The 26,099-nt window shown below is 31.8% G+C and overlaps 1 protein-coding gene across 7 annotated transcripts in view; it reads right to left on the bottom strand.

Annotated features, from left to right (window-relative positions):
• Positions 1–1,465: 1,465 nt before the first annotated feature.
• LOC111636219 (DNA helicase MCM8-like) overlaps positions 1,466–26,099 on the bottom strand; it is a 76,742-nt gene continuing 52,108 nt past the window's right edge. For 2 of the 7 annotated variants that reach the window (XM_023381426.1, XM_023381427.1), the window contains exons 3-4: positions 7,365–9,197; positions 1,466–2,428 (exon numbers count right to left, since the gene is read on the bottom strand). In XM_023381426.1, coding sequence (XP_023237194.1) covers positions 1,685–2,428; positions 7,365–9,197 — 2,577 coding nt within the window. In that variant the 3' untranslated portion in view covers positions 1,466–1,684. Of the gene's footprint in view, positions 2,429–7,364; positions 9,198–10,378; positions 11,214–11,613; positions 11,929–12,128; positions 12,354–15,559; positions 16,945–26,099 lie in introns of those variants that run through there. The other 5 variants (XM_023381432.1, XM_023381429.1, XM_023381428.1 and 2 more) reach the window with 5 other exon arrangements.

Here is a 26,099-nt window from a genome sequence, read left to right as displayed (position 1 = left end):
AAATTTCCTTATATGGTGCTAAGCACTTATGAAGAATAAAGCAAGTATGGAATAAGGGAAAAACATTCGGCAACATCAGAAGCAGAAGCATCGTGATCTGGCAACATTGAAACAAGTTTCGAGTAGGATCACGTGTATCGACAGAAGGCGAGAAGAGAAAATTTACATACTTAAGTACTAATAGTTCACGAAAATAATAATTTTCGTGAACTATTATTACTTAAGTATGTAAAAATTTATTACATTTCCTGTTGTTCGAGGGTTTTACCCAATTCTCGAACCATGTCAGAGTGAATCCGTGCTATAAAAGTACCGTGTTATACGGGGGATGGTATCAATTCTCGAACCGTGTTAGAGTGAATCCGTGCTATAGAAGTGCCGTATTATACGGGGGCTACCTGTATAGATATATGTAGTAAGCTTGACTATATACAGCAAAACACTATGTAGGAATTGTGTTACAAAACTTACCATGTTCAGCACTTTGCTGTGACTGTATTGTGTGGAAGGCCCTTAGAATCATTGGTCAATGATAATTTATGGTGCCATGGTCATGGTTTCAAACTGGATCATGTGAAAGAGTTATGCAATAATAAACTGTTATTCCTTGTGTGTTGTGCAGTATCTGTCATATTTAACAGCCTGCACCAGGATCCCATTTGATATTTTGGAATGCATTAAAAGATAATACAGTAGTATGAATTTTTCCATATGCTACAATTTTGTAATTGATAATGTTGTCCTACTTTCATTAAAAGCTGAGATTACAACAGTTTATATGATAAAGGGTTGGAGAGAAGGAAATTTATACCATTGTTTAGTACATACCTGATGTATCAGCAAAAGGTCTACATTGAATGTCCTATTATTATTTGAAATAATTGGTCAGGAAGAGACTTATGTTATCACCCTGTTTATATACTGTCCATATATTCGAACAACTGTAGCAAAACACTAGCCATTTTCAAGCTTCATGGACATTGAGACTTTTCATCAGTTTTAGTCAAGAACTATAAAACATACTCATACTAAAATTTCAGACAATTTCACTGAGGGCCAAAACCATAGTTGTATTAGAGTAAGGACTCTTTTTGGCTGAAAATAATTAACATTCCTGCTTTATATTTTCTAAGCCATTAATTAGGAAGCATCACCATTGATTTGCCTCATATTACAGAAAATGGTATAAAAAGAAAAAAAAAAAAAAAAAAAAAAAAAACGGTCAGAACAACGGTCTTAGAATGGCATCCAAACCAAGTTGAGGTTAATAGGCTTCGAGATCTCTACGACGACAATGCTATTAATTACTTTCAAAAAATCCTGAAGAGAGAAAAGCAATCAACATTCGACAGATTCTTTAATGCCTCACAAACGGAAAAAAAACATAACCGATAAAAATGCAAGACTACGTATGTATGTACGTATGTATGTATTTTTATTATTACATATATATAAACATAGTAAGAAAGTATATAAAGTTTTATTTATCTTTGGAGTGTCCAGTATGAATTAAATTTCCATAAAAATCTATAGTAATCAGTAATTGGTTAATGAATAATTCGGGTAGCGAACACGGTCTTGGAACAGATTATGTTTGTTAATTGATTACCCACTGTATAATAAATATTTAATTGAAGAAACATTTCAAATTTATACAAAAAAGAAAAGAAAAAAAAAAACATTGTTAGAAATCAGTTGTTTGTAGTTGATATATGTTTGGTCCTTTTTTCAATAAAAAACCTTGATTATTTAATGAAAATAAGAAATTATCAAAATCTGAAATCTGTAAATTTAATTCTTTGCAGATTTGTTTCATTTGTTTGGCAGTAAAAGAAGAACTACAAGTCTGTTGTGATATTGCTGTTAAAGCTGATATGAACTTTTTAGCTTTAGAATTACTGCTCATCCCAGAACCATGTTGAGATCTCTGAAAATGCAACAATCCAAACTGATCTGAGTATGTATCAATCATACTAAATTTCATTAACTCTACAATATCCAAAGCATCCTGCTTAGTGCATTGATCTCGTAATTCAACTCGAGCTCTGGCTTCTGTTAATCTTTTCATTGATTCTAATTGTCTAGTTGTAATAGGTGTAGAATCTGATGTCTGATGATTTTTACGAAGCTCCAAGTAAAAATTCTGCAAAGTCTTTGCTGCATCATGTGTTAGTTTGGGTTTAATATTTTTTCGAGCATAAGCCACATATTTACGCAATAACTGATGAGGAATTGGATCACAGATTTCACCATGTTGAAACTTGAGACGATCTTCAAGGAAATTTTTATCATCTAAACTACTACAGTCAAGTCTACTCACAAAAGATATTTGAGATGAGGCTTTGGATAAAGCTGATGATTGTTGCGAACTTTCACTTTTGCCTGAATGCAGAGCAATCACATGTTTGGAAAGTTTGTCATCAAGTTCCTGTCAATAAAAAAATTGTTTTTGAATTATGTTTAAAATATTTAACAAAACTTAATGTAATTTTAAAATTTAGAGCTTTATTAATTCTTAAAATTATTAAAAATCAAATGATGTAGGGTTTTGTTTTATATAAAATTAATTTATGCAGATTCATGTTTTTGACAGCCCAGTGCCACTGAATTTGATCTTAATTCCATGTTTCTCCAACTTTTGATATTCTAAACAGAGTACTACTGAATGCTACTCACTATGGTGAATACTCCAATTTGTATGTATTTTTCTTATGTAATGTACTCCATATGGTTAATTAAAATTTTACTCCAAATGCTCATGAAAATTTGACTAAAACATTGTTCTTTATAGGAAGAATGTTCTATATGTAAAACATTTGAAATATACTTGAATGCTTTCTGTTAATTGTAAAGATTCTGACTACTACTTTCTTTAGCAAGAAAATGATTGATTCATAAAACAACTGTTTCAGTAGACAACTTAATATACAACCTCATACAACAACTAAAATGATTTTTGAACTAATGTTTTTTGTCATATTTAATGATCTTTGTCAGGTTTGCTATTCAAAATAAATAAATAAATAAAATAAAAATTATTTTGATGATTTTCTTGAATAGAAAACTTGACAAAGATCAATAAATATGACTGAAAATGTTATTAACCATTTCTTTTCTTTCTGTACAAGTTGTTTATAGTTTAAGTGGAAATGATTAATTTGAAAGTTTAAAAGACTTTAGCTCTAAAACCTATAACTTTATCACTTATTACTGTTTTATGTTTATTATATTTTTTTGCAACTTTTTAATGTTAAAATATTGTTAAATCTTATGTTTCTCCTATCATATCTATGGTGACAAATGTGTTATATTTCTAGAGCAACTGAGATTTGTTTTATTTTTAGTGTTCTTGATGAGCATTACTTGTTTGAAAACATTCTAAAGTTATAAACATTTAAAATTTAATTAAAGAAATTTTAAAATTCCATTTGCTTTTTATTATAGAGTTTCCAAGATTAAAAAATTTCCATTATCTCATAGTGTTTGTATTTATTATAATCAGGGCTTTTGATTCGGAGTCGTGGAGTTTTAGTCAGAGTAGGTAGATTTTTGACAACTCCAACTCCTTTTTACTTTCCCAACTTATGTATATAAAATGGAAAAGTATTGAAATTATGTCAAATTTGACCCTCAGAGTTTTTTGCAAATCTGCACATTTGGACACTTCCTAAACCTAAAAAAATGCCAAGGGGGAAAATTCATCTGTGCACGTCTGTCTGTGTCTGTGTGGGAGAGTACATATTGACATCTAATTTGTATAATTTCTATATTCTGTTCTGAAATATTAAACAATACCTCAGAATGGGTAAAGTTTTTCTTCTTAGTCCTTCAGAGGGTGTGGTGATATTACAAATTGACGGCTTTAATTGTATCTTTCCACTGCTCATGGTGTTGTGCCGTTTGGATGGGGAGACCAAGTAATCATCATTACTTGATCTCCCCACCTAATCCAACATCTGCCTCTAGGGTATTTGCCATTGATCTTCCCTTCTAGAATTTGTTTCTCAAATCCATTTTTGCATCTGGAAATATGTCCCAAGAAGCAAAGGTAGGATTGGTATATTTTAGTGGTAAGGCATGTTGTGATTTTCAGTTGATTTAGGATGGAGCAATTTGTTCGGTGCTCCATCCAAGAGATTCTCAGCATTCTTCTATATATATGTCCATATTTCAAAGGAATCAAGTTTCTTCCGAGAAGTGGCATTTATGGTCCAGGTTTCCGAAGCATAAGTGGCAATTGGAAAAATAAGTGTTCTTATGAGCTTTAGTTTATTAAAAATAGTGATTGCAGAATCTTTCCAAATTCTAAATAATTTAGAGGTTGCATTACAAGCAAGGCAAATTCTGCATTTAATTTCATTATCGCATCCTCCTTTATTTGGGTAAAGTTTAAGAAATGAAATTTGGTACGGTAGCTTGTGTATAAAGGGGCTATTAAATTTATGTTCTTAATTAAAGTTGACAGGGTGGAGACATAGAAGGGGTCATATCATATCTCCAGTGTGATCAGACTTAATAAATATTTTACTCATTAGTGTTCACAATTTTTTATAAAACTGTCTCTACCCTCAAAATTAAGCTTGAGTTCTAATATGAGAACAGGAAATCTTACAAAATTTAAAAATGATTTTTACAATGCACTGGAAAAAGTAAATCACATTGACTGTTCTTCAAATTCAGATGTTAAAATGATGATACTGCACTATCCAGACATTATCCAAAATACAGCATTGCTGCCTACGCAAGTTTCAGTAGTGTGTTTATTTCTGCTCTTAAAATTATTAAATCTGATTTAAGATAAATCGAAGCGATTCTTTTTTTAAGAAGTAATTGAGTTTATAAGAGATGAAAAATAATGAATTAAATAACATGGCAAAATAAACAACCTTTTTCTTTACCAGTCTAAATATTTATATTTCATATTCTTGACTTAGGTGAATGCTTATACAGTAGAGTCTCGAAAACTCAGCACTCAATAACCCTGCACTCTGGATAACTCGGCCACACCCTGGCAGGGCAAAAAAATCCTTAGTTAATTAATTTTCATTATAGACAGCTTTATAAAAGTATAAAAGCTCTTATAAAGTATTTTTCTGAGGTCTGTCTTATCAGGTAAATTACTGTACACAGTGTATTCATTAATTTTCATTTTCATGTAGTAAAGGCTCTATGCCTTCATAAAGGACATACTTTTCCTTTGTTTAAGGGTATTTGGGCAGTTTATTCTCTGTTGTATTCTCAAGTAAACAATGCATACAAGTACAGTACAGTATTTCTGAGGAAACACTCATACTTATTTTTTTTAACCCCATTCCCGATAACCCGGCATTTTCACAAACTCGGCCACCCTTCGGTCCACATTAGGCAGAGTTTTCGAGGCTTTACTGAATTAGGTATGTGCATGCTTATATTATGTACCACATTTTTATTAATGCATTCATATTCAAACTAATTTGTTTGAATATGAATGCATTTACTGTTTTTATTTATATATGCTTACGAAATACCATTGCCATCATCAAACAAGTCAATAAATATGAATTTATATATTAAGTAGACGTGTAGATTTAAGTAGATTTAAAATCATTTTATTTCGTAGCTTTAAAAATGTAATCAGAATCATCATCATCGTTACTTCCCCAGCTGTTATACAGTATAGGTATATAACAAATGAAAAGAATGACAATCAGTCAAAAAAATGACTTTCTCAGATTTTTATTCTTTTGGACTGTAATGTAGAAAAGTGCAAAAACATTCCAGATTTTTTCTGCATGCACGAATGTTAAAATGTGTGGGGGGCACAATTTAGTTCAACCACTTTAAAGCTTAATAACTCCTGTGTTAAACCATCCAACTCTGATTCAAAAACCACAGAAGTTATTAAGTTTCAAACAGGGTGAACAAAATCATGCCCCCACACACAGTCTAACATCTGTACATACAGGAAAAAAATTCCAAATCTTTTGACTATCTTGTCATTTCAAGATGCCTTAAGTCTAAAAATGTAAAAATTTAGAGAATGTCATTTTTGACAGATCACTACACTTTCCCTCCATTATATATAACAGCTGGGAAAGTAAAAATTATTGAATACATATTTATATATTGACTATGTCATTACTTAGAGGTGTTTTTAACTTTGGAATAAAAAAGTTTCTATGTTCTATCTTTATTAGAACTCTATTTTTCGAAGCTTATATTCTGAGGTCATGCGATAATATCAGAATTCCTGAACCTATTTTGTTAACAAGTCCACCCCTGATCGCAGTCTGAGTCAGATGGTAAAGCAAAGTTGGAGTCAGTAGATTTTACATGACTCCACAGCCCTGATTATAATATAATGTATATTCCTAACATGTTTATGAATACAGTGAGTGATCAGTTAATGAACAGTTTAAACTGCAAACAAATTGGACAATAAACACTTTCATTAAAGATTTTTATGTTCAGACAACAAACACAGGTTCAGATAATGAACATCTCAAAAAACAAACACTAAAAGAAGTGACAAGATTTGTAAAACTATATTTTACTGGCATCTGTGAATAGTTTATGGAACAAGACTTTCACATATACATAACCTTTTTTGCACTAGTTGATTTCTGTTCTCTGAATTTTTTTAAGCAATTATCTGAAATTTTTATTTAAAATAAACTGATATTATTATGTGGCCTAAAATGAGTGGGTGTCAAGAACTGTGTTCACTATAAAAACCAAGCAAGAGATAATAGCCAAGGTAGAAAGTGGACAGAAGATGTCTGATATTGCTAGGCAGTGTAGCTTCAACAAGTCCAGTAGATACAATCTCAGCTAAGAAAGATATAATCAAAAAATCTCAAGAAGATAAGTCAAGGAGTAATGAAAGTCACATCTGAGAAACAAAGATGTGCCATCCATGAAAAAATGGAGAGCTTGCTTCTTTTAATTTGTTATTACATATAAATAAGCATAGGTAAGAAATTATATAATTTTTATTTATTTTTTGAGTTCTCCAGAACAAATTAATCAAATTCCCATAAAAATCTATGGTAAATCGATAATCAGTTAACAAACAATTTGGGTAGCAAACATTGTCTTTGAATGGACTGTTTGTTAACTGATCACCCACCGTATATCATAATGTTCTTTAAATTGTATGAAATATGAATAAATCAAAATAAATTTACAAGGCTAATGTAGTTTTAGATACGTTAAATGAAAACTGAAAGTAATTGAATAACAAAGCAAGAATTTTTTTAAGCTATAAACAATAAAAAAATGATAATTTTTTTTGTTTTTTAAAGTTTAATTATGAATTATTTTTATTCAGAATAACAAAAGGTTAAATTAAAAAATTTTCTATTGTAAAAACAGAAAATAATTACCTCATTAGGTTTATCTAAAAGAATAAATACTAAATCAAATCTTGACAGAAGTGCACTTCCCAGACGAATATTTTCTGAAACAGTTTTGGCTTTATTATAATGTCCACCAACTGGATTTGCTGCTGCTAAAATGGATGTTCTTGCTGGCAAACTGCATACCATACCACCTTTAGCAATACTAATTGTTTGCTGTTCCATTGCTTCTAACAATGCATGATGTTGATTATTCATTTTATCAAATTCATCAATACAGCAACAGCCTTGATCTGCCAGAACTAATGCTCCAGCTTCTAAAGCATATTCACCATTTGCTCCTTCTTTGGTTAAAGTGACAGTTAATCCTGAAGTTGTTGTTGTATTTCCACATACATAAACACCACGAGGAGCAATATTAGCACAGGCTTGTAACATTTGGCTTTTTCCTAAACCAGGATCCCCAACAATCAGAACATGTATATCACCTCTTATTGGTATTTTCTTATCATCATTAAGAAACTTTTGTGATCCACCAATAAGACCTAAAACTAATCCAGCTTTTACCATTTCATGACCATATATAGTAGGACATAAGGAAGCAGCGAATAAACGAAATAAATTGTCTTCACTACGTATAGCATTAATAGCACTTAAATCCTTTGCACTTAAATCAATACCGACTAAAGATAAATTATCACTGTATGTTTTTGAAGAATTATTTTCCCTACAATTTACAATGGAATTTACTGAAATATATAAGAGAAACATACATCTATCCTTATTGGTTTGAAAATTATTATCTTGAGTATTCATAACATTCACAATTCCTGAAACTGTTACCACATCTCCAGGTACACAGCTGTCTACTAGATCATACAAGAGTTTGCATTCAATTGTCCTAGGAACACGACCACCTTCTCTTTGTTCATCAACAATAATTTCTTGAAGTCTGATTTTTTGCCAGTCAACTGTTTCTGTTAACTTTGAATCTCGTAGAGGTAAAAACTGATGTGATCGACAACCTTTAGTTACACATTTTTTTGGAAGGGTATATTTTCCATCTAATTGGGTAACAACTTGAGTAACCAAACAACTTTTGCATTCAAAAGCTAATTTTGTGCAATATGGTTTAATATTACTTACTCTTACAACAGTTCCTTTAATGGAAACAAATTTTCCATAAGAATTTGCTTTGATTTGTTTAAGTGGAGTTAGAGGTTCAAAACCAACAAACCGTGCATGAATTTTTGGAATGTTACACTGTACAGAATCTGCACTTTTGTTAATCTCCTCAGAAAAAGATAGATTTACTGATAATTCTTCTTTAATTTCTTCGGTTATAATGTGATGCATTGCTAATCCAAAATATTCAATTACTGTTGCAGGTGAATCTCTTATGTTATCAACAATATCAGGCCATTCTAGATTTAAGCTTTTATCTTTCAAAACTTGGCTAATTTCAATAATGAAAGATCCTTTGGATTCAATACTATCAGTGCCTATTTCTGTCTTTAATGTCTTGCAATATGTTTCAACTAATTTTAATTTTTTAACTGTTTCACTGTTTGGTTTATATTCTTCATTTGTTATATAAAGCTTCCATCCTGAATAAGGACCTGACTGAGGAGAAAAGTCTACTGTGTCAACTTGTGTTTGTTTCAAATTACCAGATGGATTTGATACACTCAATAATTGCATAATACTGGATGTATTACTTGTATTTAATTTATCTTTAGAGGATCCAGGATTTTGTGGTAGATTCTTTTTCTTATATGACTTCCATGAACCTGGATGTCCACCTCTTCTATTCCAAAAAGGTCTTCTTCCACCTTGTCCTCTATTCATACTTGTTATATTCTAAAATAATAAAATTATATATAAATAAATGAATTGCTAAACTTTTTTGGTCTAAAATAAATGTTTTTAATTAATAAAGTTTGATATCTTAAATAAAATATATCATAAATATTAAAAACAAATAATTATAATATTTGCTTACCTTTCTTCAAAGCAATAAAAATATTAAGATAAAATTAATAAAAGTGAACCAAAATTTTATACTTATACTTTTGCATGTATTCTTTACAAATGCAGAAATTGTATAGAGAAATGCCAAATAAAGCAACAAAAATGCTGTACTGAATCCTTCTTATCTACTTTTTTTTAAAAGATCTTACTGGTTTGAATTGAATCTGAAATGTTTCAGATTAAAATCAGTAAGATCTTTTAATGCTTACAAAAGTCATGCTATATATTTACTAAGAATATTAACTAGGGAAAGTTCATTTTCTGTCAAAACATGAACTAAGAATTGAATCAAAATGTAGCAAGTCAATAATATTATTTCAGGGACCCCAAAAACATTTTATTGACTTGAAATAAAAAGAAAAAAAATTGCACTCTCTCATGTTAGCAACCTTGGATATTGTCAATTTGATGCAACTGTATGTCAAAAATGAAACCTTGGACCTCCAATTTTTATTACATTTTTAATTTTGTCTCATATTAAATAAAATGACAAAGAATGAACTCAATTCTACAACATAGAAGAGGTTTTGCTAATGCTCTGCCTGAATAAAATATGGCAGAAAAGATTTAAATAACTGAATTCTTTAACCATAGAAATAGCAACAACTGTAACTGAATATTCTTCTTCAAGGAAAAAGTATAAGAATTCTAAAGAAAAACTCTGTATTAATTAGTATCAATATAAAATCATTCAATAAATAACTTCTTATAACTTTTTGGCTTTACTTTCAAAATATAGACCTATATAGGTATATTATATTTTTAGTGGGAAATTCAACTTGTGGCAGTCTTTAGGATTATAAACTATTTCTACATAAATGAAAAATTTGACAGAAGCCATTTCTAGAAGCAACCCTTCCCATCTTGTCCTCTGCAGTACTGAATGATTTGCAGTAATGAAAATTTTAAATTAAAAAACTTAAAAATAATTATATTCTAAAACTGTTTAAAATTAGTATGTTCCTCTTTGTAAGGAATTAAAAATGTTTATGTAACTTGAAGTGTATTACAAATGTATATTATGACGGTGGTTCAATTTCTGTCTAGAATTTCAGTAACAGCAATAGAAGAATTGCATGTGTTATGTAGTACCAATTTGTTTCTTTCTCTAAGTTTCCCTTCCACATGATGGCACTTTTCTTGTTATTTTGGCAATGATGCCTGCAAGACAGAAATATTTTGGTGACATCAGAACCATTGCATGATTAAACTTTGACTTCAGAGCTTGACATATAATGGCTCCAGTCTCCCAAGGTTTCCTTAAATGGGCAAAACAGGTGATAATCACAAGGTATCAGATCAGGTTTTATAGTTAGGCCAGGTGATCCAGGATTTCCTAACCATCATCTCCATTGCATGATAGCCATGCTCCAATATCATCCAAAAGACTTCTACTCTGCAAGAATAGCATCATTGCCAAAATGATGGGAGAAGTGTCATCATTTAAAGGAGAACATCTAGAGATACATAAATTGGGACCCTGTGACATATGCAGTTCCATCATTATTACTGAAATTGCAGAATAAAGTTGAACTACCCTTGTATTTATTGAAATATATTTAATGTTCAGAATTGATGCTACATGGCAGTAAATTAAATTATTTGTTAAATATAAATAAAGTACCTCTCAACAAATAATTATGAAAGTCATTAAAATATTTTAGGTTTATCTGTGCAAACCAAATGTAAGGAAAATGTCAGAACAGAATATCTCTTGTAAGGTTATTCCTAGACCAATGAATGATTCTTTTTGGCTTTTGTGTTCATACAGGAATGACCTAAAATCTTAGTATCAATAACACTCAGTAGAGAGAATATCTTGCCTTTAGGAAGGGCGAGATATTCTCTCTGCTGAGCATTATTGACACTTTATAAAATCTTTGTAGTTAAATAATAATTTAATATTTTATAAATTAGAAGTTTAGATATTACATTTAAGTTTTTACATAATTATATATAAATAACATGTAATTTTTAGGAAATTATGTAATAATGTTTATGCAGAAGAAATTATCAAAATTCAGGATGTATACTAAAATACCATAAAAGATGATAATTCCAAGAACAACATTGAAACTTAAATATTTTCATAATCTCAATGTAAAGAAAGTAAAGATAAAATGAGTGGAAAACCTATTTCCAAATTGAAATGGGTTATGTAAATAGACTACTACTAAATGCAAGTAATGTTTCATATTGAATTTAAGGTTGAACATTAGGACATTAAAACTATTATTTTGATTACCTAATCTTAGTGTCACTCTATTAACACTGTGCTGGCCTGAATAAGTTTTATACGAAAATAAGACTGCATAGCATTAGTCAAGTATAACTTTTGATTTATTTCAGTATTTGTATGTGTTGTTTTGTTGAGTATCAAACTCATTTAACATAGTTTATCTCACAAACCATCGCACAAATTATTTATGCAAGCAACAACTGAAATACTAGATATCGAGTTTTCTGTTACGAATACTGTGTAATCAGTGCCAGCCCGAGGCAAGTTTAAGGATGGAGCGAGATCCTATTATGGCGCCCCCTCTTGGTTGCCCCTAATTTATACCCTTTAATTGTCTTTACCACTGAGGCGCCCCCTTGGACTTTGCGCCTAGAGCGGCTGCTCCGTTCGCCCTATGGTAGGGCCGGCTCTGTAATAACTGACTCAATTAATCGAATTTTTCAGAGGTGTTTACTACAAATTATAGCATAAGCAAAATTTCAGTTTTGTTTTGTTTAACTTTTTTTTTTTATATGCATTACCTTGTTACACTTGTTTAGAACAAAAACAGTTAAGAAGAAAACGCGAGATGTAGATGATCGTAAACTTTTACCGTATTAACAAACTCACATCATGTATATAATTAAAAAAACTCCGAAAATCTTTCGATACAAATTTAAATTTAGCTCCCTCTCATCAACTAGTCGTCAATTGTCCAACTATCAACTTTCACACGTGAAATAGATCAATATTCGCCCAATATTCGAAAGTACCAAAAATTTATGAATATTCACAAACAATATACTTGAATATATTTAATTAATTTTTTACAGCATTCCAAAATTTATATAATTTTTTATGTTCGAACGTATGCACCGTACAATGTACATAGTTTAAATGTTTTACATTCGATAAATAGAAATTTACATTTTCACATCCGATTTTTCAGCACTCTTGGTTCGAAGACCGGATGGCCGAGCGGCAAGATGGCAGCTTACCGTTCTAGAAGACCCGGGATGGAATCTAGACGGCTCGAAAAAACTTCAGGAAAATTTCGGGGAATGAGCCGTTCGGATATGTCGGGCCCCGTCCGTCACCACACGGATGTCCAATTGAGAGCATAGATGAACCCTTAATGGCTTGCTAAAAGAGGCCCTCTGTGTCTACAGGGCGGAAAGAGTTGAAAAGAAGTAAATATTACCTAGAGACAATGCGACAGCCTACTACTATGGATCATGATCAAAATCAAAGATGATCGTTAATTGAGGCAACCTCTCGAACTGTAGTGCAATTATAAACAAACTACTGAATTATTTATTCCTGCATTATCAGAGGTCGGTTTTTTCATTGTTCGTCTTCATTACCAGGTTGCTATATAGTGAGTACAAGTGTCTTTCATATATTAAATATTCAGTCTGCTTATTCATGTCAACTTGTTTTGGTTGACAGTGACTAGAACGAGTAGACTTTGCCTTTCATTGTATTAAAATTTATAATTCTATTTACTCTACAAGCTAGTATTAATCTTCTTACAACAAAAATTATAGTTCATATAACTTTGTATTATTATTATTATTATCGAGATCCGTTTTTCGGATGGCCTATCGTCATCTTGTAACTTTTATATTGACGTATTTAATTTTTATACATGTTATCTCTAGTATATAGTCTGTAAACTTTTTGGAAAAGGCCCATACAGATAATTTTCTATATGGACACTTTTACAAGTGTTTTTTAGCGTAACACTTCTAAAAATGTCTCAACAAATAATTGCTCGTTTGTGCAGGGCTTTTTTTAAACCACTCTTTCAGTCCTGTAGGCACTAAGAGGGCCTCTTATAGCAGGTCCATTATGGGTTCGGCCAGGCCCACAATGGGGCGGCTGGGTGGCGAGGGACGGGCCCGACATATCCGAACGGACCATCCCCAAAAAATTCCTGGGATTTTTCGACCCAGGCCGGATTCGATCCCGGGTCCCCCAGAGGTAGGTTGCCACCTCGACCGCTCGGCCATCCATGCTTTATCACTAGTAAATAATTTTTGTATATTCCAATTGTTATTTAATTTCTTCCTCTGTCAGTGTCGGATTTAGCACTTGAGAGTCCTCAGGCGCATTTCAATTTTGAGGCCTCCTCTAAATATTTTCACTATCCCTATACCCCACAGTGTGCATTCTACAAGCACGTGTTTTACTCTGGTAGGCTCCATACAAGTGGTCCAAAAAAAGTGAGACATAGAGAAATAACATTGAAAATTAACCAATATAAAATTACATTTGCCTGGCTGTATTTAAAAGGTTACTGATGTTCAGATTGTATTAATTATGAAAATGAAACTTATTGGTACAAGAATTATTTAGTTTCAATAGGTAAGTGTTAAAAACAAAAAAAAATCTAGTAATCCATGGATATAAAAAAATAATTTATTTTTAAATTTACTACTGATTTGTATTTATTTCAAAAATCTAGTAATCTACGAATAATAAAAATTTATTTGTAAGTTATTATAATAGATTTCACTATTGTTTGATAAATAATTAAAGATAATTTAGGGAATAGTGCTAAATTATTAATTATTTTTATTATGAAAAAATAATAATTAATTAAAATAATCTTTTTGTTTTATTTTGAGAGCTGAATTTTGAGGCCTCATAAATCGAGGAGGCCTCAAAATTCGCCCAAGTGCGCGCCTGTGCAGAAATCCGCCACTGTCCTGGGTTTATACATGCAAAACTTCTTTTTTAAGGAACGAATGTCAGTATGTCAGATAAAATCTTACGGGCTATACTTTGGGGACCATGGTCTACACAATATATTTTTTTTTTTAATCGTAATATCTCTTCACTTTTAAGCATGAATCTTTTTGGTATGACTTTAAATTTTACAGATGTGAGTATAAAAATTACTTTACAATTGTAATTGTTTAACTTTTTAGTTAATTTATTTTTACATTACGTTTTTTTTCTTTATCTTCTTGGTTTTGCAAATGAGAATTCTTTGTTGTTCTGTACAGAAGTCTTAAAAAATAAAAGTGAAAATCGGAAATTTCTGAAGAGTAATTGTTGCTTTTAGCTATTAATTACTCATTTACTAAAACTAATTAGAGTTAAAGTTACTAAATAGAAAATATAACTGAATTAACTGAATAAAAATGAAAATATTACCAATTAGTTACAGGAGAGATAAGTAGTTACACTACATTTCTGTTAAAAATTTCTATAAAATGCCTTCATTCCATAATTTATCTGGTAAATTTATATACAGTGACCATATTTTTGGGAAAAAATAAGGACAAATCAAAAATTTCTTCATAATAGAAAAAGTAGGTTGTGTTTATTTGTTTCGCTAAAACTAAAAAGCTTTATAACATTTAGGCCTATTATAAAATTAAGCATATACATAGCATTTTAAACAATCATATTATTATTTTAATTTTGATACTTTACACAAGATTTAACTTTTTTAATAAATCAAATTTATGTTTTAAAAATTCATAAAACTGTATACAGTTGTTGTCAAAGTTGCATTTTGTGTAAATGTTTGCTTCCAATGTTTCGATTTTTAATTGGGTTTGTTCACTGGTTCATATATTATTCACTAATGAAAATACTCGCATTAGATCAAGGGAGGCATAAGCAAAATCAAATGATTTTCTAAAATTGTTTTAAGTTATGTGTTTATCTGTGAAATATTTAAACATTTCAACTATCTACGTTGGCAGAAGTTTTTTTTTTGGTCGACACTCTTAATCTTTTTACTGGTGACATGACTTTTAATCAGTGGTGGTATTCAAATAATTTAATAATTATCCTGTTCGCTGCCATAATGACTGTTTTAAGTATCAAAACGATATATCGAAAGATAGTTTATTATTTCATGTAGTTAATACTTAAATAAGAACAATAAAAGATATACTGTACACGAAACTAGATTATAAGAGTTTTAAAATGTTAATGAAAAAATATTAAACATTACCTGACAAAAAACAATAAAACTGTTATTTAAGACATTTCAATATTGCTTCTTGATTGGCTTCCTTACTTGCAATTTTTTTTTTCGCATTTATCCGAGCATCATCAGTTGTGAGGTTCAACCTTAATTACCTTTTCACTGTAGGAGTAGGATCTCATTTCTTTAGAGGTAGGCCGATTAGACCAATAATCATTGTGTTTGATATATTAGAAACAGGCGACTTCTCTTCTCTTAACATATGTTTATCTTTGAAAAACCCCTTTCTGCTTCTGTTGAACTTACAGCAACTGTTTTGACAATATTTTTAGCTGTTTGAACATTTTCAGGAATTACATAATTTTGGGAAAATCTCGATATTCATTAATATCATTTTAGTAATTAAAAATGTCATTAAATACGCTCAATTGTTCTTCAGCTGCTTTCCATGGAACTAGTACTTCTTCAATATTCCAGTAACCTGACTCCAAAAAATTTAGAAATTGTAATTTATTTCATATTGACATTGGCTACAACTTGCTTCTAAATATCCACAATCCATTAGTCTTTTTTTTTTGTTTTTTAATCCGTTACGACGTTTTCTAAAAGTCTTTCTCAAGGAGGCCCGATAAATCTATGATTTTTTTCGTTTGGATCCCTTTCCTTCCAAGCATTTGAAATGTTTTAGTAGATTTTATCACTAGTTTTTCAGCCTGTATTATGTCTATATTTCTTGCTTGCAGTGCAAGAAATATAAAGAAGAGAAATTTGGTTTGAAATATCAATCATCAATGCCAAATCAGTTATAAAATGTATATTTTCAAGATGGGCGGTCATATCCCAAGTACTTTTTATTTGAATAAAAATAGTGATATAGCGCTTGATAAGTACGCTATAGGCTAGGCTGAATTTAAACTATAGGCAGCCCATCTTGGTCCCAAAACTCTACAAATCTTTATAATTTCAATCCCAAGTTGTTCGGTTATTTTGGAAACTTTAATTTGGTTCTTATTGGATTGATGAAAAATAATACATATATATCTTATCAATAAATATTTTAAAATAATTTACTTGCTTTATTTCCTTTATCAAATCATCCAAAACAAGATGGAGGCGATAGTTTAAATAGTGCCGTATTATTATGTTTGGAAATCTTTCGCAATTTTAGTGCTCACTCCAGATTTTTTCCAAGTATAACGCTGGCAATATCGGAGCAAAATCCTATTAAATTTTTTTCTAGGTAGTTCTTAGTAAGCCCAATATTATTTGAACTTTCCATAACTGAAGATCATATTGTCTCTGCATTATGGTTTTCCAATTCAACTAGTTCAACGAAAATTGTTGGTGATGTAACTGAATCCTCAACTTTTAAGTAAAGTACAATAACTGATTTGCAGGATATCGTTGAAACTTCGTCAATAATCAAACATATTTTTAGATTACAGTAACCGCCGTATAACACGGCACTTCTATAGCACGGATTCATTCTAACACGGTTCGAGAATTGGGAACATCCCCCGTATAGCACGGGTTCACTCTAACACGGTTCGGGAATTGAGTAAAACCCTCGTACAGCATAAAATGTAATAAAGGGTGTGTTCTTTTTTTACATCCGCGTAACACCGCGCGAGCATTCTAGTTGTTTTCGTGGCTACTTTAAATACTCTTTCAACAAATAATCCATTTAATGGTTAAATTTATACAATTGGGACCTTTCTTTTGCCTCTAAAAACTCATTTTAGAATTATAGATTCCTCCATTATAATACTATCGATAGTGCGGCCGCCGCCATCTTTCTTTCATCGTCATTCTTAAATGCCTACAAAGAGCAGCGCACTCTCGTTGCAGAGCGACCGCTATTAATAAACGCACCCAAAAACTGTTACCAGTTGATGATGCTCATGCTGAGATCATCATATAAAATAAATAATCCTGTGGTAAAATATTTACTTAAATAATAAGTATTTTACCTATGAAAAAAATGAATAATAGATCCAATTTAAATAAGGATTTAACAACATGTTTTTTTAATTTTTGGAACCTAACTTCCCTTTTCGCACTAGTTCTTTGTTTCGTACAACACGGATTCGCATAACACAGCAATTTTTTGGAACGTAACTCTCGTGTTATACGGGGTACCTGTATTTTCAATAATTTTATGAAATATTTCTTATTAAATTTCCTTTGCAACTAAATCAACAAACGTGAGAGATAAAAATGTAGTATTTCATCAAAGATATACTGTAATGAGTTTTATGATATAAATAAATAAATATTATAAGCATAGTTCGGTCAAATTTTTTATTACCCGAGGACGAAATGGACACTACTACGAGCACTCGTAGTAGTGCTCGTATGTGCAACAGCGTATTCTAATACGCTGTTGCACAGATGACGTTAAAAAAGAGTAAGGAATATAAAATATGTAATTTCCACATTGGGCTGCTTCCGAGGCGCTCACCTTAGAGAAAACCCTGATTATAAGTGCCATTTTAACAACCGGTTCGCCGAACTCAACAAAGTTTAATTCTGTCCCTCTCCCCCGCGGGGGAATATCGAAAAATCCCTTCTTAGTGTACATTCTGTTGACGTACCCTATTAAAACGCAATCAAACCGCAAAAACCCGCATCTAAAATAGTATAAATAGAAGCAGAGTTCTTTACCGTAAGCCTTAATCCTAACCATCTCCCTTCAGTGGGGGGAATTTCGACACGTATATTACAGTATATAAAAACACGTGCGTATTCGAATGCAGCGTTATGTGAAAATTTCAAAGGAATCGTTAGGAACAAACGAACATTACATTTTTATTTATATAGATAGACAGAAGATGATCCGCTTTAGTTCATTTTCACAGAAAAGCATAATGCCACACAGAAAAGTAAACTTAGGGCGTCGTACTCGTAGCGCCATCTGTTGGACAAAAAAGCCTTAACCATAGATGATATCATTTAATTTATATGAATGTTTAACGGAATAATATACAGCCTATTTCCACCCCGAGGTTCCATTCTAAATATTGATAAAAGAATTTTTGAAATCGGATGAGTAGATTTCGGAGATTACCTGCTGCAAAGAATATTAGTATAGATATATGACTAAAAATCTGTGGCAAAGCGGTTTATTACGCAATGGGTAGACCAGTGTTTCCCAACCTTTTTTGTGCTATGCCCCACCTAGACTTTCTAAAGTTCTTATGCTTCCCTAACATATACAGCGGCTATACGGTTAACTTAAAATCTGGACGAGTCCATTTTCGAATTGCCCCTCTTAAAAATCAAATTGCCCCCCTGTGGGGCGTGGACCCTACTTTGGGAAACACTGGGGTAGACTGTTAAACAATATGGATTATCGATTAAAACATTTTTGTGAAAGAGTCGTTTATAAACTTAAATGCACATGCACAGATAAGAAGGTTTACATCGGAGTGACAGGAAGAGAACTCGGAATAAGATTGAAAAAGAGCGAAGCGGCAATACGTTTAAAAAGAATACAATCACGCTGGTATCAACATTGTAGTAATAACACCTGTATTATTAATCGTAATAACATAAAAATATTGTATAAAATAGAAAATTTATTTGTATGACGCATTGTGGAACACTATTGTATTAAAAGTTATGCAAATACAGTTGTCCCTCGATAATCCGACAGGTATGGGACCAAAGGGGTGTCGGATTACCAAAAGTGTCCGGATTACTGAAAATGATTATATATTTCGCATTGTTTTGCTAGCAGTAACTTACAATATTCTCTACTCCAACTGTTCGAACAGAACTGCTCACATAAAACACACGAAATGTGTGTCATCGAGTAAGAATTGGATGGGGAGATTCACATCACGACATGCTTCTGTGCAAGCAGACACGTAACGGGGATGGGGACCTTGACGGGAGGTGCGTCGGACTACTGAGCACGTCGGATTAAAAAACGTCGGACTATCGAGGGACAACTGTACTAATAATTTGAATACGGGAATCAACATAGATGCATGCTGGGATAGGCTAATCAAATATAAGAGCACAGATAATGTTAAACGAATTAACCACTGAAGAGGCTGTAAAGTGAAATGCATTTGGTGAAAATGTTTAATAAAGTAAGAAAGTGATTGACTTCAATTCTTTCCACTTGAGTGTTTTTTAGTTTCTTCGAAATAAGAAAAAACTGAGTAATTTTAACTCGTTAGTTTAAGAGAGATCTTTAAATATCTTTTGCACTTTTTAATTTTTTAAAATTTATAGATAATAAATATTGTACTATACATATCAGAGAAACCACACTCCTGATGTCACTGGAAATCACGTCATCCGTTGATTGTGGCGCCGCGAAACTAGGTCAAATACGTAACATTACGTTACATTTTGAGTAAATTAATTAATTAAAGTAGAATTACCTTTTTAGTTTTGTGAACAATAAGTACCAGTCATTGTTCAACTTCCATTGCTCAACTACTAGCGGATTTTCTGTGGCCGAAACATAAGTACTTTGGTGCAAATGATTATTACTACTTTACACTATACTGTATTATTATATATTATAGTTTGTATATATACTCATTTCTATATATGTATCATCTATAATATCTTTGCACTTCTGCTGTTCGCTTCTTTTATAATTTGTTAACTTGCGCTTAATTGTTGTGATTCTAATTTTATTTTATCTTCGTTACTTTAATTGTTACTGTATATTTTAAACTATCTTATCTTTCATAAAATTTTACTTGTATAAATATATATTACGCCTGTATAATATCCTTGTTGCCCTCCCATCATTGTACAATTTTACTCTTAATGTTTATTAATATGCTGTGTTCATTGTCATAATTAGTTAGTGTTTTTAAATCCTGATAATGCTCAGCAAAATCAGGAAATGTAACTTATGTTATTTTAATAAAATGAAAATGAATGAATGAATGAATGAAATAAGCACCAGTAATTAAAATTACTGGTACTTATTGTTCACAAAACTAAATGTTTTGCTTGATGTATCCAAACACAAAAACAAATGAATTTCTTGATTATTCCGAAAGTCCCCTGGTCCCATCAATATTGGATAACCGAATTTCCACTTTATGTAACTATATGACAGTTAAGTTATAAATTGTTTTTATTGAAGATATTTATACACTTTTTACAGTATTATGTGTTGTATACAGTAGTTTTTCTACCGCTTGAAATAATGCTCCGGGTTTATCTTATCAAGAGCAAAAAATATAGGGCGTTCAATTAATGATTCCCCATGAATGGAAACGTGATGAAATACGTATAGTTTCTTAAATAATCCAATAAACATGAACACTTGCTATTCCAAAAGCATTAACACTTGCAAATTTGAATCATCGCAGGTTGCACGCACGGTATGGAGAGTAGTGCATGTCACTGTAAAAAGCTTGCGAGCTTAAACGTTCAAGGAATGCCAAACCAATATAGACGATGAGCCCGCGTAGACTTTTGAAACCAATCTTTTTATAGCGACATATACCATGTTCCATATTCTGCATACATCCTGCGATATATTTCACTAGGACTAATGCCTTCGGAATTGAACAGCCCACTATTCAATTACGGTGCAGTTTGATATGGACAACGCCATTTTATAAACCACATAGTGGATACAAATTCTATCTGACAGAGACCACTACTGGTACGGGCTGCTTTACTGTCTACTCTTTTACTTATTATTAGTCTCCACCTTGTACTGTACGCTACGTTATTTTTATTTAACAGCTAACATACTAACCTTATTTATTGAATCAGCCTTGTAAGTTCAACATGTCTGTTAGTTTTTGTTTAAAAAATTAAAGTAGGCTTAATTTTTTAAAATAATTTATTTCGCCGCTTTATTGGAAGTTTACAAAATATCGGCAAAGAAAAGTCAGTACATCACCAAACAGCAAAAGTACAATATCAAGAAGACACAAGCACATGGTGCTGTATTTGTTTTCATGATATTGTAGTTTTTACTTTTTGTTCTCTCAAAGCTATGTTACTACGGAAAAAATGACGATAAAACGATGTGAACGATGTAAAAATGGCGAGATAATAAAACTGGCATAAAACCAGATAATAAAAATGGCGAGATTTGTAAATAAAACTCTCCGGTTTTATTTGCACATATCGCCATTTTGATACTCCACATCCAAAAACGTAAAAAAAAATTCTGTATACATATACAAAATTTTTTTTGTGTGTGTGTCGACGTTTATTTTTCATTATACAGTATCTCAGGACTAAATGAACCACAAATTTTGAAACTTGGTAGGTTTATCTATATATATAAAATTGCTTGTCCTGACAGACTGATTCATTCACTCACTGATTCATCATCGCCCAGAGCAAACCGCTGAACCTAAAGAGGTGAAATTTGGTACACAGTTAGGGTACGTCATGAAAACGCTCACTAAGAAGGGATTTTTCGAAATTCCCCCGCGGGGGGTAGAGGGAGAGGATTAAGGCTTAACTGGAAAAACGGCTTCTACTGTACTATTTTAGATGCGATTTTTTGTTTTTATCTGCGTTTTAGTAGGGTATGCCATGGGAATGCACACTAAGAAAGGATTTAGCGAAATTCCCCCGCGGGGAGGAGAGGGAGACGATTAAGGCTTAACCGGAAGAACCACTTCTACTGCACTATTTTAGATGCAATTTTTTGTTTTTATCTGCGTTTTAGTAAGGTATGCCATGGGAATGCACAACAAGACGGGATTTTTCAAAATTCCCCCGTGGGGGGGAGAGGGAGACGATTAAGGCTTAACCGGAAGAACCGCTTCTACTGTACTATTTTAGATGCGATTTTTTGTTTTTATCTGCGTTTTAGTAGGGTATGCCATGGGAATGCACGCTAAAAAGGGATTTTTCGAAATTCCCCCTCGGGGGAGAGGGAGAGGATTTAGTCTTCATCGAGTACTTAGGTGTATTAAATTAATAACATTTCAGACATTGTTATATATATTTTTATCTATTTCGATTTTAAAAATGTTCGAACCGTTTTAAATTCGAATTTGTTATTGCATATTGGTTTGATTATAGAACGATTGTAAACGTTCCAGAAAATTGATCAAATTGAAAATAGTTCGTTTGATTCTCGGCAATTCTCATCATTCTCAGCGGTAGGTGTTATAGAACAATTACTATGGTTGTTGAAGTACTGAATATAAATGGAGTTTGCTTGCAAAATTTTCGCGGGCGAAGTCGCGGGTAACAGCTAGTTTCTATAGGCCTATATAAAGGCATTGTTATATCTAAAGTGAGTCTGATTACTTAAAGTTTTACTGTTATTTTTTAAAAATATTTCTCGTACCAAATGATTTGTATAGGCTATATAAAATAATGAAAGATTTGCAAACTGAAGTATATTATTAAAATAGATTGTTAAAAATGAAATGATTCATTGGCAATTTAATGCCAAATAAATCTGCTCTAATATTTAGAAGAGGAAAAACAATTAAAATGTAACCAATTTATTGAGTTATTGGATTGTTTCAAGTTTTAATCTGAGTCGAAGAATACTAATTAATAAATCTAACTAGGCAATGTGCAGAGCAAAGAATTGTTCCAAATATTTCTGATTGATGTCTTGAATCAGCGAATTAGAATGATCGTGTTTAAAATGCTGGGAAGCAAAAATGATTTTTCACTCATTGTAAACATAATTTTATCATCGTTATAAAAATATATAGGCTATACTTATGCCAACGCTTATAGGTAGCTTATATTTCAAAAGAGTGATGCTACTGTAATGATGCAACAGAAAAATAATGTCACCACAGTCAGCATATAAAAAGTATGCTGAATGAACTGAGAAGTAGGCAAAGTCAGGAATTAGGTAGAAACGAGTCCAGCACCTAGGCTTAGCAACAATTCTGAGTTACTAAACAAGGCTCTGGATATTTGATTGATTTTTGTGTTGCAATCTCATCTCTCAGATGAGTCATGTACTGTATGTTTAGACTTAAATATCAGAGGAAAAATTCTGTATGATTTGCACTTGCCCATCAGGAAATAGTAGATTACGTAAGCATTGTACAGCAATTTTGTTGTTTGTAAACAAAGAAAATATTTCCAAAATACTGCTGTGCTAACATTAAGCAAATATAATGGAAAAAGTTGTATTCGTTTTATAGGATCATGTAATCTGAGTCGTATTCTAGCAACTTTATGGTTATTCGTAGACGGAAGGTTGGTAAATTTATTTTTAAAAATATACAGGGTGTTTCAAAGCCCTCCACAAAGTTTTTTTTTTGAATAAGTTTTTTGAAAATTCGAATTTTTTAATGAAATTTTCAGCAAAGATATAAGATGAAAAAGGAAATTAATGCGAGATGTTTTCGAAATGTCTTCCCTCTGTCGAGATGCAGTAGCGCAGTCTCTCTTGGAAATTAGCAATCACATTACTACAGGTCTGATCTGAGATGCCCTTCATGATGCTCTCGATGCTTTCTCTCATCTGACTGAGGGTGGTAGGGTTAAGATAATTACATTATAGCTAATCTTACCCGTTTTCACAGAATGCAAGAATTAGGTCCCCCGTTTCCAGACTAATTAGAGAATTTTTACGTTTAGTCAAACGAACTATTTTCAACGTTTCTGGAACGTTTACAATCGTTCTATAATCGAACCAATATTTGAATTTTATGTTCGAATTTAATTCGAACAAATTCGAACAAAACATTCGAAATAGAAAGCCACTTTCAACCACTTTCAGCCTCATATCTCCCGCACCCTTATAGCTATCGAGACGCAACCACCCCTATGCACGAATGGAGACTTGGGGCTACCACCACATACAAACACCATTCACGTGCGATGTGTAGTTTTGGCGGAAAAGTGAAATATAGGGACATACATGTCCATTTATACACACACATATATATATATATATATATATAATATATATATATAGAGAGAGATATAGATGATATACTTAGAAGGAAAATGCGAATTGCTTGTTAGTGAAAGCGGAAAGTATTGTATTTAAGTCAGATTAAAGAAGTGAAAGATCATGATTAATGATTTTAATATTATCAGCATATGCAAATCTTTGAAGATATTTTGCTAGAGATTATTGATATAAGAGAGAAGAATAATCTACTTAGCACAGAACCTTGAGGGATCCCACAGATTGGTGTAAAATTGAGGAATTCAAAATCTAGTAAGATTGCCATAATTAAAAAATTAAAAACACACACTAAAGATTACTAATTGAGAATCTCATATATTCCGAAGTTTTTGAAAATTTCTCTAACGAGTTTCGAATACGCAGTATCAAACGAATACTGACTACTATATCTTATGGGACTTATTTATTCAATATATTACATAAAACTCAATGTCTTCTCAGCTACAATCGAATGAACATTATTAATTTAGAGTAATAAAACATTGAATAAAGTAGTACAGACATTCGATAACATTAGGCGACTTACTGTGAAAATTACAGCATATAAATTGAAATTTTAAATAATTTTTAATATTTAATGTAACTTGTGTTATCGTTTCAATGTAAATTGTTGAGACAATAATAGCAAACTAGCAATAAACATCAAAGGCAAAAAAGGGCAAAAACTAAATGTTAATAATAAAAAAATATTTTTGTTATAACGATGCAATTATGATTGCAGGATTACTGAGGAGATAAAGGTATCAGAATGGTCATTCTGAGATTTAGGTACGAGTTACGTTGTGTTTTCAAAAAATTTCATACATGATTTGATATAGAAATGTCGAATTTTGTTCCGCATTGCTTGGCTCGTTCAGGAGGAGACAAGATTCTGAAAGGCTAATGTGGACGTCCTTTTAGGCTGTGTACACACTAGGCGTTTTTTAACGCGCGTTAAACGCGAGTTTAAAAACGCCTAGTGTGTACACAGCCTTATTATATACAAAACAAAGAAAGAAAAAAAATGCAATCTTAAACCTTAAAAATAACACACGCTAAGTTATTTGTATATTTTCATGTTTTTATTAGGATAACACAGGAAGTCTAAAAATCCTTATCTATTTTTTGAAACAATTAATAATTTTTTCCCCATAAACCAATAGAATGAATACACGAGTCAATCGAATCAAGGAAAGAATCAGAGAAGTTTACCAGATTCCATAACGAGAGGCTAACAGAGAATCAGAGAAGTTTACCAGATTCCATAACGAGAGGCTAACAGATAAGACAATATATCAGATAGGAAGTTCGTAAATATATTTTAACGAACGGAATCTGTAAATAATAAAGCATAATGGTACACTTTGTCATTAGCTCAAAGTTGTTCAGGATTATCTGAATGAACATTTTCGAAATTGCTGATCGGGTACGGAACAGGGCTGTGGAGTCGGAGTCGTGGAGTTTTGGTGTTTTAGCCGGAGTAGGAGTCGGAGTCGTCAAAAAATCCGCCGACTCTGACTCCTTTTTACTTACCAACTTGTTATGTATATAAAACGGAAAAGTATTGGAATCGTGTCAAATTTGACCCTCCAAGTTTTTTTTTTTTTTTTAAATCTACACGTTTGGAGACCTCCCGAACCCCTCAAAAAAGTCAATAAAAGGGGAAAAATTGTGTGTGTGTGTGTGTGT

The sequence above is a fragment of the Centruroides sculpturatus genome, unplaced genomic scaffold, assembly GCF_000671375.1.
Source record: "Centruroides sculpturatus isolate CEXI.00-Female unplaced genomic scaffold, Cexi_2.0 scaffold477, whole genome shotgun sequence".
Classification (NCBI taxonomy): Eukaryota; Metazoa; Arthropoda; class Arachnida; order Scorpiones; family Buthidae; genus Centruroides; species Centruroides sculpturatus.
The sequence above is the reverse complement of the archived record's forward strand: the minus strand, read 5'-3'. Positions and strand labels throughout refer to the sequence as shown.